The 12,331-nt window shown below is 47.1% G+C and overlaps 1 protein-coding gene across 10 annotated transcripts in view; it reads left to right on the forward strand.

The window, feature by feature from the left end:
- LOC142557006 (uncharacterized) overlaps positions 1-12,331 on the forward strand; it is a 304,338-nt gene that overhangs the window by 256,222 nt on the left and 35,785 nt on the right. For 9 of the 10 annotated variants that reach the window (XM_075668524.1, XM_075668527.1, XM_075668526.1 and 6 more), the window contains 3 exons: positions 4,271-4,449; positions 7,095-7,276; positions 8,230-8,438. In XM_075668524.1, the coding sequence (XP_075524639.1) occupies positions 4,271-4,449; positions 7,095-7,276; positions 8,230-8,438 (570 nt within the window). Of the gene's footprint in view, positions 1-4,270; positions 4,450-7,094; positions 7,277-8,229; positions 8,439-12,331 lie in introns of those variants that run through there. The other variant, XM_075668536.1, reaches the window with a different exon arrangement.

A 12,331-nucleotide genomic window follows, 5' to 3' on the forward strand; every position in this document is an offset into this window, starting at 1 on the left:
CCTTCGGTGTCACCCTTCGCTTCTCCCATAACTATTGCGCCGAAGGAAGATGGAACTTTCAGACTGTGCACAGTTTACAGGGTTATCAATCGCCAGAAAGAACTTACACCATTTCCCATGCCGAAGATAGACACGATTATAGATGAGACAGGTGGTTGCCGGAGTTTTTCACGCATTGACTTGTGCAAAGGTTTCTGGCAGATCCCGCTAACCGAAGAAACAAAAATGTACACTGCTTTTATCACGCCCTTCGATCTGTACGAGTATAACCGGCTTCCTTTCGGCTGGAAAAACTCGCCAGCATGGTTCCAGAAGATTATGAACGAAGTCCTGAAGCCTTTCCCAGGTGTCTTTTGTAACGTGTACATAGACGATATTATCGTCTTGCCCAAAACAGAGGCTGAACATCAGGAACACCTTTCGCAGGTATTAAATGCCTTGAGCTTGGCACAACTCAAGGTTAATTTTAAGAAAAGTGCATTCTTTCAAAGAAAAGTTGTTTCTTGGAAGAGTATTTAATGGGACTACCAAAAGCACGAAACAAGAGTCCGTCGAGAGAAAATCCCAACTGGTGAAACCATATGTCGTCCACTCTTTGCGTGTGTTTTTGGGATTAGCAGGACATTTAAGACCTTTCATAAAAGACTTTGCTATAAAAACAAGATGCCTCACACGCCGAACGCAGAAGAAAGTTCCATTTGAGTGGGATGAGGAATGTGACAGAGTCTACCGTGATCTGGTGCGCGAAATCTCTGCTGACCCTATTCTACGCGTACCAGATTTCACTTTACCCTTTGAACTGAATACGACGCTTCACATTATGAAACAGGTGCAGTCTTGTACCAGAAATGTCCAGAAGCATCCGGCCGAGAAAAGCGACATGTAGTAGGCTACTACAGCTACACCCTCAAGCCACCTGAAGTCAACTACACCACTACTGAAAAGGAAGCTCTTGCTGTCCTTAAAGCAATTCAGTACTTCCGTACGTACCTAGAAGGTGCGAAGTTTACTTTGTTCACGGATCACCAGGCACTCACTCATCTCTTGAATATGACCCAACCTAAGGGACGTATCGCCAGATGGGTGAACTACTTGCAGCAGTTTGATTTCACCATCTCCCACAGACCTGGACCCGTTTTGAATGATGCAGATGCATTGTCTAGGCTGATGATACAGGCCAACAAAGAACAATCGGAAGAAATCAATGAAGTAAAATTGTGGGAAGGCACTGAACAAATAATTTTTTTGGCAGGTCGCTATCAAGTCCCGCCAACGCTGGTTCCCAGGGTGCTTTATTTGTACCACGATAGCCCAGAATCTGGAGGACGCGACGGATTTTGGCGCACCTACAACAAACTAGTCAAGAGATTTACGTGGCCTCACATGAAAGAAGACGTCAGTCAGTACGTTCGTTCATGCCGCATTTGTCAAGTCTACAAAGTGAAATATAAGCAGCCTACGGACGCCATGATAATACCTTGCCACTCGAAGGTGCCTTTTGAAGTTATACACCTGGATTTTGCCGAGCTAAATAAGAAACGAGAAGGAGTCCGAAAAACGCAAACTTTTCTTCTGGCCATAGACGAGTGTACCAGGATGGTCGCGGCACGGGCAGGACAAGAAGATGCAAATAGTGTCATCGCCCTCCTCCAACGAGATATGTTTAGGACAACCAGGAAGATTGTATGTGATAAGGGTCCAGCGTTCAAGAGTGAAAAGCTAGCAAGATGGGCTCGAGACCGCAATATATCAATCCAATTCTTTTCGCCATACCATCCCGGAGCGAATGGGCTTGCACAGCGTGCTATACGAGATGTGAAACAATACATCAGGATGTACGATCGTTTCCCTGGTGAATGGAAATGCTCTTTAGAAGCAGCTGTAAGACATCACAATCGCTCCTACACCAGTGGCTTGGGATGCAGCCCGCAGTTCGCTTCTTCAGGAGAGACCCTTATTCTTCAAGCGGACCGTGAACTGGGGCTGTTAGAAAATCTCAAGATCGTCGAGGAGAGAAAACAAAAATCACAGGAGGAGAGGTACCGTAAACGAATGAAAAAAAAATTTTGACAAGAGACATTGCTCAGATATCCCAGACATTCAAGTCACCGACCTCATTCTAGATAGGAAAGGAGTAAGAGAATCCAAAGCCAAATTTTATGGTCCTTACTCTGTGACAAAGACAGCCACTCAGAAAGGAATATTGAAGACTGTGTGGTACATTGGTGAACGGGGCTCAGTTGAATGTGCTTCGATTGGAAACGTTTTGAAGTATTACCCCAGGAGGGGTTAGCAAAAAGAACCTGGAAGGGTGAAGCGGTATGAGCCTTCGAATAGAAGATGAAGAAGCGCGGGAACCGGGGGACAGAGGAAGAGAAAAGAGAAGTGAGAAATAAATGTAGACGAGATGGACGCCAGTTCGACAGCAATGCTTTACGTCTACTGTGTCCTTTAACTAGGAACGCTACAATTAATACCTTCTTCCGCAAGCCGGATAGCCGATAGTGGAAGTGGAGGAGCCCGAATGGCGAGACTAGAAATGAAATAGACTTTATGCTCTGCGCTAACGCTGGCATCATACAAGATCTGGACGTTCTCGGTCAGGTGCACTGCAGTGACCATAGGATGGTAAAAACTCCAATTAGTCTACACTTTAGGAGGGAACGGAAGAAACAGGTACATATGAAGCCCATCAATCAGTCAGCGGTAAGAGGGAAAATAGAGGAATTCCGGATCAAGATACATAACAGGAATTCGGCTTTAACTCAGGAAGAGGACATTAGTGTTGAAGATATGAACGACAATCTTTTAGGCATTAAAGAGTATGCAATAGATGTCAGTGGTAACTCCATGAGACAGGATACCAGTAAGTTATCGCAGGAGATCTGTTCAAGAAACGCCAATGTATCAAAGCCTCTAACCTTACAGCTAGAATAGAACTGGCAGAACTTTCCAAGTTAATCAACAAGCGTAAGACAGCTGACATAAAGAAGTATAATATGGATAGAACTGAGCATGCTCTCAGGAACGAAGGAAGCCTAAAAGCAGTGAAGATGAAACTAGGAGTAGGCAAGAGTCAGATATATGCGCTAAGAGACCACATCATTACTAATATGGATGAGATAGCTGAAGGGAACGCTCGGGCCTTCGGAAAAATGATTGGTGTCAGCTCCGTGTTTAGACACACTCAAAAACGCCTCCCGTTGCCCCCTTATACAGTACCAGTGGCACCCATGACGATAATGGAAGAGACAATACCGCAGAGGAATTGGAAATCCCACAACTAACGCCGGAAGAAATAAAGAAAGCCTTGCTAGTTATGGAAAGGGGGATGGGAGCTGGGGCGGATCAGGTAACAGCAGACTTGTTGAAGGATGGAGGGCAGATTGTTCTAGAAAAATTGGTCACCCTGTATACGCAGTGCCTCATGACCTCGAGCGTACCGGAATCTTCGAAGAACGCTAACATAATCCTAAGTCATAAGAAAGGGGATACCAAAGAATTGAAAAATTATAGACCGATCAGCTTACTGTCCGTTACCTACAAAGTATTTACTAGGCGACCGCTACTTTCTTGTCGGGATTGGCATGTCATGCTGATAACGCGCATGCCATTCGTTACTGAGAAGTACAGGGCTTGCAGCGTTAAAGAAAGAAAATGCAGACAAGGCAGATGACATATGTTGTTGTGTGGCAAGATACTACCCAAAAGATGTAATTTTGTTTTAGAGTTAATAGTGGCGTCGTCTGTCGGGTGCCATTACAATAATGCCGAGCTATGGGCATAGTTCACGCTTGGAGATACCGCACGCCGATATGATGCAGGTTAGAATATCTGACGCCTGTCATATAATTCGGTCTGCTTCAGTTGGCTACTGGCGTGGCTAATAGCGGCTACGATACAGGCTTTTCTAGATGACCGCTAGCTAGACACCATATTTATCATTTTCAATTACATACTCGCGTGTTCTTTTTAATCCTCGAATCTAAGCCGACCCTAGAGTTTGGTATATGATTGTTGAAAAAAAAAAACTATCGGCCTAGATTCGAAAAAATACGGCAGGTCACTGTTGATGCGGGACAGGCTTTGATGCCGAATTGAGTTGCTGGGTACTTACCACTCAGTCTATCTTGGTATCCAGTGAGCCGCTATGATGCAAATTTGACCCACTGGGTATGTGCCACTAGATTTGTACTTCATTGTTTGTGAAATGCTGGCTGTCCATTGTGGGACAGAGAAAACTTCCGTACTGCCACGTTTTTGTGCGCAGCCTACCACATATGCCGGCTATGGATCGGCTGCCAGAAAGCATTCCACTGCGCAAGCTGGGATGCGATGATGCAGCACCAAGGGAATCAGCCTTGATAGCGGTGAGAGCATCCTCAATCACTGTGTCCGACGCGGAGTCAGTTGAAACTGGAATGGCTGTGGAAGCCATTGAACACCATGGTAAGTCCTGCGTGGCGAAGGCAGCGTCGTCTGTTTGCCGAGCGCAAGCGGAAAATCTCCGGAAGTGGGTCAGAGATTGGCGTCGGGAAAGGGCCACCTCTTACTAGGGCATGCGGAATTTGAAGGCAGATATCCTGAAATAGAAAAGAAAATTGACATTTTTTTTCTTCATACATTTGCGAACTTTAATCAATATCACGTACTCTCCATCAGATGTAATTAACTTGGCCTCCGGCTAGATGTGGAACGGTTAAAGAGGCTAGTGAGAAAAGCACCGAACGCCCCCCCTCTCCCATCATACTCTGGATTCTACACACATTTCTTGTATAGAAACAAGTAATAGAGAAAGCGATGAGACAAGTGCCGCGCATATGAGGGAGTTTCCTGAATATTAGGAAATTTAGAAATGTTCACACAAAAAAAGTATAGAAAACTGCGTTGGAGTTGTCTAAGTATGCGTAAGCATACATCGAACTCTCAAGTTGGCTATGAGCCACATTTCAAGTTGGCCCGCTCCCAAAATTGAATTGACCCACCCCAAATTGGAGTTAACCCGCTCCCAAATTTAGATTGGCCCACCCCTAAATTTGCCTCAGCCAGCCCCAAATTTGAGTTGGCCAGACCCAGTTCAGGCACATCCAAATTCCAAGCCCAAATCTGAAGTTGGCCTGCGCCAAAATTTGAAGATGACCTACTCCCAAATTTCACTTGTGCCACCCCTAAATTTCAAGTTGGCCCATTTCCAAATTTCATTGGTCGTCGACGCACTTATTAATGCGATGCTTTATATGTCCCATGAGGCAGAAAAAGCCGGCGCTGTAGGCAACGCGTGGTACCAAAGATCATCACATCACGTGACATCATCAGCGTCTTGTACAAATTTAGAAAAAGTTAGAGCGAGGTGAAACAAGGTGGCGTAAAGTGAGTTAAGTTGAAGTAGAGTGACTGAAGGGGAAGGTCAATGTATTTAGGTGGATTAAGGTGCAATAAAGTGGATTGGGGTTGTTTGAACATCTGGATTATGGTTGGTAGAATTTTAACGAGGTGGTACGGTGGTACAAGTTGGAGTAATTTGGATTAAGGTGCATTACAATTCGTCGGTACAAATGAGAAGATTGGATTAGGGTGAATAAAGTGAACTTAGGTAGACTAAAGTGAATTAAATTGGACTACTGTTGGGGCATATTAGAGCAAGATACACTCTGGTGGATTAAGGTAGAGTTGTGAGGTACACGTGACAATGTATGACGTCACGTGTCAGAGAATGACACGTCACTTCTTAAGTAACTCGACCGAAGTCACTTAAGGAAATTTATATCTGAAGAAGCCAACAAACACTGACACCAAGGACAACATAGGGGAAATAACTTGTGCTTTAATAAACGAAATAAAGAAACGATAAATGAATGGAAATTAAAGTGGATGAAAAAACAACTTGCCGCAGGTGGGAGCCGAACCCACAACCTTCGCATGTCGCGTGCGATGCTCTACCAATTGAGCTACCGCGGCGTCGTTTTCCCATCCACTTTCTTGGGTATTTATGTTTCCTAGTACAACCCTGGGAGTGTTAGCCAGAGCCACCACTCACAGACCTTGGCGGCGGACGTGGGACGTCCTTCTTGCCCCAGGCGTCACGAGAACGTGAACTAGGACACATAAATACCCAAGAAAGTGGATGGGCAAACGACGCCGCGGTAGCTCAATTGCTAGAGCATCGCACGCGACATGCGAAGGTTGTGGGTTTGGTTCCCACCTGCGGCAAGTTTTTTCATCCACTTTAATTTCCATTCATTTATCGTTTCTTTATTTCGTTTATTAAAGCACAAGTTATTTCCCCTATGTTGTCCTTGGTGTCAGTGTTTGTTGGCTTCTGATATGACTAATAAAAATCGGGCCCCTCGGTTAACTCCCTTTCTTCTCGTTGATTACATAACGAGGGTCTCGAATCCCGCAACATTGATGCCTTCAGGTAGCATATGTGGGTTTATTGACCCGTTGCCTTCACCCAAAAAAGATCACGTTCTCGTGACGCCTGGGGCAAGAAGGACGTTCAACGTCCGCCGCCAATGTCTGTGAGTGGTGGCGCTGGCTAACACTCCCAGGGTTGTACTAGGACACATAAATACCCAAAAAAGTGGATGGGAAAACGACGCCGCGGTAGCTCAGTTCGTAGAGCATCGCACGCGACATGCGAAGGTTGTGGGTTCGGTTCCCACCTGCGGCAAGTTGTTTTTTCATCCACTTTAATTTCCATTAATTTATCTTTTCTTTACTTCGTTTATTAAAGCACAAGTACTTTCCCCTATGTTGTCCTTGGTGTCAGTCTTTGTTGGCTTCTTCTGATATGACTAATAAGAATCGGGCCCCTCGGTTAACCCCCCTTTTTCTCGTTAAGGAAATTTAGCCACTTAAGTCGCTTGGCTCAATGAAGTGACTCAATTCTGAAGTGACTCAATTTTTCAACATAGCGCATGGGGAGGCAGGCCGCAGCTTTGGTGCAGGCCTTTAGATATGCCTAGATATACATATGATTTTTGTCTCTTATATAGTATTTTTCAATTTCGTATACACGGTGCCGGGAGTATGTGCTTCATGTAAGTGAAGGATGTTTTAATCAGTGATCTCCCCTCTTCTACCTCGTACAGATGAACTAGGACAAGGTAAGCGACAGACCGATGAGGCAGCAGAGACTGCAGCAAGCGGCCCACGTCAGCATTCAACCCCAGATGTCGATGAGGGTGAAAGCAATACAGAAAAACCTAGTGACGAAAGGCCACCGAACTCAATCTCCACTGAGAGGAGGAACAGTAGGAACCCCCAAATAAATGCAAGTGCTTTATTACATGTAGCTTTCTAAGAACTTTGCTCTCAACAAAAATGACCGAGAGTCGCACGTCACTGCCACAAAATGGCACATAAGGTATTTCTGTCAATCTGAGTTCCGCTAGTGACGCCGCCCATGTCCTTTAAAAATTTCAATTGTGATTTTAAAGTTTCCGAAACTGCGCAGGTAGAGAGTTAGAGGCTTATGAATGAGTTCTGCCACCTGTAATATTATTACGGGAAGGAAGAAGCGTACGGCTGTTAACAAATGTCTTTTAACGGCGAACCAACCCAATCGAAGGCCACCGAAACGAAGGCAAACAGGCGTATTTGCATTGCACATAAGTTGCATTAATTTGGCGGCTGCTGTCTCGCCAGCACATCTACAAAGAGTTCTCTGGTGGACCCTCTTTGTAGATCTCTCTGCGGAGCCGCCAGCAGCGAATAAAGGAGCCTATGATATGAACCAAAAATAGGGCGATTCGGCACAGAAAACGATGTTTAATGGCCTCAGGGCCGCGATTCGTAGGTAAATTACAGAGTTAAAGAAGGCAACCGTGGGCGGCATTACGCGTAAGCTTTTCCGTGTTTATTTCCATGACAACACTGCGGGGAATTATTGTCAGGGAAGCTGGAAAGGCTCACAAAGCAAACCGTTCGAAGCCATCGACTTCAAGTTCGGAAAGATTCTTGCTGTCTTAGCGGAAGATTTCGCGAATGCCTACTGATGTCGCTGTTAACCTGACTCTACGGCCTCCACGCCACCTCGTATTCTCCAATGGACGCTCGTTTTGCATTGGTGTGCGTACATTGGTGGATATGAATCTTTCCCAAATAGCCTGCACGCAGCATACATCTGTGCGTGAACGCTAGGCTTCCGTACATTTACTATATAGCCATAGCCACTCAGTTATTATGTCGGTGAACGTTGCAACGGCTTCTCTTTACACATTACAGATTACACGAAGACAGGCCCCCCTAACTTGGGACGTCGAGGCCCAGGTACATGAAGCTAAGGAGGCGAAGCGCAACGTGGCGGGCACTGACGATGCCATCCGGCAGGAGATGTCCGGAGATGAGATAGCTGGTGGAATCAGGCATTTAGGGCGCCGTGAGATGGAGAGCCTTGGAGATATTGACCAACGCGGCGCCGAACAGCACCGAAAGTGAGTAGCGGCATGCACGCCTAGCACGGCAAATCTACAGGCTCGATAACTTCCACAACACACGGCACATAAAGCAATACAACAAAGGAAAATCATCATTTTCATAGAAACAGGTTGAAGATTACATGACAAAAGGAGTCAGAGTTCATTTTAGAAGTTTGGTCTAGAAGACATTAGCATTGCTACGTTAGCGTGATGACACCTATGTAAAGTTATTTGCTAGCTGTGTCAGTGATCACGTGATTCATTGAGTAGGCATCAGTGTCGTGAAAGATAGCTTTAGATCAAATGATAGTGACCACTTTCCCGTGTTTATAAAAATTGCTTAATACCAAAAGAGCGAAACAAGCTTATTCTCTGTTACTCTGTGGGCTACTTGATCGAGAAGGTCTTGATGTGCCCACCGGAGAACTCTTTGTAGAGGTACTGAACAGCGAGACAGCAGCCACCAAAATTAATGCAACTGCTGGATCATTACCCCTGTGCCACTCTCAATGTAGAGTGGAGCCTGTAATGCGGGCGAAAGGGGGGCACTGAAAAGGAGGTTGAATTGCCTCAATGCCATAATTCATAGGCACAGTAACGAATTAAGGGCGGACGTGGCTTTGGCATGGTTAAAAGTTTCGAAAAATCGATTTTTCGGAAATCACATTTTCAGTTTCTATAACCCTTTTTCTATCTGATGCCCAAATATCATCACTGTAAACCACTCAGAAGTGCTCTAAAAAGTTCGTTTTATCAGCCAAGGTGGCGAGAAATCTCGCTGAAATCACGAAAGAATAGCGTTTTTCAAGCCACAATATCTCCCGAACGGTGCGACCGACCACCGACATCTTGGTCTCGTTGAAAAGCGCATTTCTCCGTCTTCAAATTTGGAGTCAGCTGTCTCCTCCATAGAGAAACAAGCACACAAAAAGCAAATGACTGAGGGTCGTGCCGGAGTCTGCGATTGGCCGCGCCCGCCACGTCACTCCAGCGCGGTTCGCCGTTGGTCCGGCGCTCGCATCGTCTGCCGAACCTTGCAAGTCTGTAAGGCCCCACTCGCCGTAATCTCGACGTGTCAAGACAGGCGCTACGTGGACATCGTAGTAGCGTGGCTGATCCCTATGCTTGTGGACGTTTCAGACTCGCGGCTAAGCATTCCGAGCATCGGGGGCACGGACTTCGCGACTAAGGTTCACGCGCGCAATGCTCGGAGATGCGGCTAAGCCTTTCAGTACTAGGTGCTTCGAAATTCGTGACCAAGCACATCACATCCGCAATCCTCGGACGCGCCGCTAAGCATTTCGCGCATAGGAAGCCTCCGACTCGGCGATCATACACATCGCTCGCGGACTTCTCGGACCCTCACCTAAGCATTTTGTGTATCGACGTTTCCGACTGCGCGACTAAGTATATCGAGCGTCGACTCTTCGAGCCGCGTCTAGGCACTTCGCGTGTCGGCACCTCGGACTGCGCGAATAAGCGCACCGAGTGTCGACTTCTCGAGCCCCCGACTAGGCATTTCGCGCGTCAGCACCTCGGGCTGCGCGAATAAGCGCATCGAGTGTCAACTCCTCGAGCCCGCCACTAGGCATTTCGCGCGTCGGCACCTCGGACTGCGCGAATAAGCGCGTCGAGTGTCGACTCCTCGAGCCCACGACTAGGCATTTCGCGCGTCGGCACCTTGGACTGCGCGAATAAGCGCATCGAGTGTCGACTCCTCGAGCCCACGACTAGGCATTTCGCGCGTCGGCACCTCGGACTGCGCGAATAAGCGCATCGAGTGTCGACTCCTCGAGCCCGCGACTAGGCATTTCGAGCGTCGGCACCTTGGACTGCGCGAATAAGCGCATAGAGTGTCGACTCCTCGAGCCTGCGACTAGGCATTTCGCGCGTCGGCACCTTGGACTGCGCGAATAAGCGCATCGAGTGTCGACTCCTCGAGCCTGCGACTAGGCATTTCGCGCGTCGGCACCTTGGACTGCGCGAATAAGCGCATCGAGTGTCGACTCCTCGAGCCTGCGACTAGGCATTTCGCGCGTCGGCACCTCGGACTGCGCGAATAAGCGCATCGAGTGTGACTCCTCGAGCCCACGACTAGGCATATCGCGCGTCGGCACCTTGGACTGCGCGAATAAGCGCATCGAGTGTCGACTCCTCGAGTCTGCGACTAGGCATTTCGCGCGTCGGCACCTTGGACTGCGCGAATAAGCGCATCGAGTGTCGACTCCTCGAGCCGGCGACTAGCCATTTCGCGCGTCGGCACCTCGGACTGCGCGAATAAGCGCATCGAGTGTCGACTCCTCGAACCGGCGACTAGCCATTACGCGCGTCGGCACCTCGGACTGCGCGAATAAGGGCATCGAAGGTGGACTCCACGAGCCCGCGACTAGGTATTTCGCGCGTCGGTACCTCGGACTGCGCGACTAACCACATCGCGCGTCGGCTCCTTGTATTTGCATCGGCTCCTTGCATTTCGCACATCGGCATCTCGGACCCGCCACCAAGCATATTGCGCATTCACTCTATTATCATATTGTCACGATAACTCGTAACAATATGTATCATACCATCCCTTCGTAAAGAGAGTCTCATCATGAGCTCTGTTCAGTAGGCCCCTTGGGCTGGCACAGACACCTGGCTGCAGAAGTGATCGAGGCATCATACAAAAGTACAATTCTGGAAAGCACCTAGCAGCTGCATATCTATCACTGGCTCTCTGATCCTAAGTTCTACTGCAATTGTCAAGTAAAGATGACTTGGGAGGCTGCTGACACTCGGAGCCTTCATTCAGTAACATGATCAATTCTACCAAAACAAAAAAAAATGCCCCGCTGATTGTACTGTACATTGCTATCAATCGGGCAGCGTGCGGGTAAAGGCTGCCTTAGTGTACACGGAGCTATATTCACGCCCACACAGTTCTGCACGTCACTTGGTTTGAAACTTAGGCACGATACTCTTTGTCGAGCATCAGCAGCAAAGAATGCCCTATAAAAAGAAAAAAGTGGTGGCGGGGGGGCGAACCACACCAGACCAGAGGACAATGTACAAGAAGCCCCACATAACAAAACACCCCAAAGACTACAAATTTGGTGCCTTTTAGAGAACTGAGGAGAAGGCGAAACTCGTTTTCTCACACCTGTTTTTCTGGCTTTCTGCTCAGATTTTAGAGCTGATTTCTTTGTTACCGTTTAACATATTTTGACTCCGTTTTTCTTGTGACGTTCCTTGGGCTACAGTGCAGGTTTTGGCATACTCGCTTCCTTATCTTGACCCTTTGTAAGTTTACGATGTGGCTATTCGTCTACCCCGAAAGTGTGCTTGATGCGAAGGTAACATAAAATATGGCACGCCAGAAAATTCAAGAATGTCACAATCTGGAGCACGCATTTAACTATGCAGTCAATGCTTAATAAGCCTTTTAATACGTTTTTTTAAGTTCGCATGTCTCTCCAGAAAGTTATAGGGAGAAACATTCTGCTCAATAAAATTGAATAAAACGTACTGACGATATCACCATGAAAATTTTATGGAGGCATAAGGGAGACATTCTAAACATTTGTTCCGATCTTCATTAAATTCCATGAAGAAATAAGGAAGTTGTTCAAAACGACGTTCCCCCCAGGGAAACAAACGGTTGGTGGCATTCCGTGTAAGCTCGTTGGTGTTGATTCCCACGAAAACAGTATGGGGATTTATTGTCAGGCAAGCTAGAAAGGCTCACAAAGGAATACTTTTCGAAGCCGTCGCCTTGAAGCTCGGAAAGACTCTTGCGATCTTAATGGAAGATTTTGCGAACGCTTACTAATGTCACTATTCAACGGACGCTATGGGCCCCATGCCACCTGTTGCTTATTTTCCGATGGACGCCAGTTTCACATTTTTCGGGGTAGAGTAACTGCTAAGCA

The sequence above is a fragment of the Dermacentor variabilis genome, chromosome 9 (genome assembly GCF_050947875.1).
Source record: "Dermacentor variabilis isolate Ectoservices chromosome 9, ASM5094787v1, whole genome shotgun sequence".
Lineage (NCBI taxonomy): Eukaryota > Metazoa > Arthropoda > Arachnida > Ixodida > Ixodidae > Dermacentor > Dermacentor variabilis.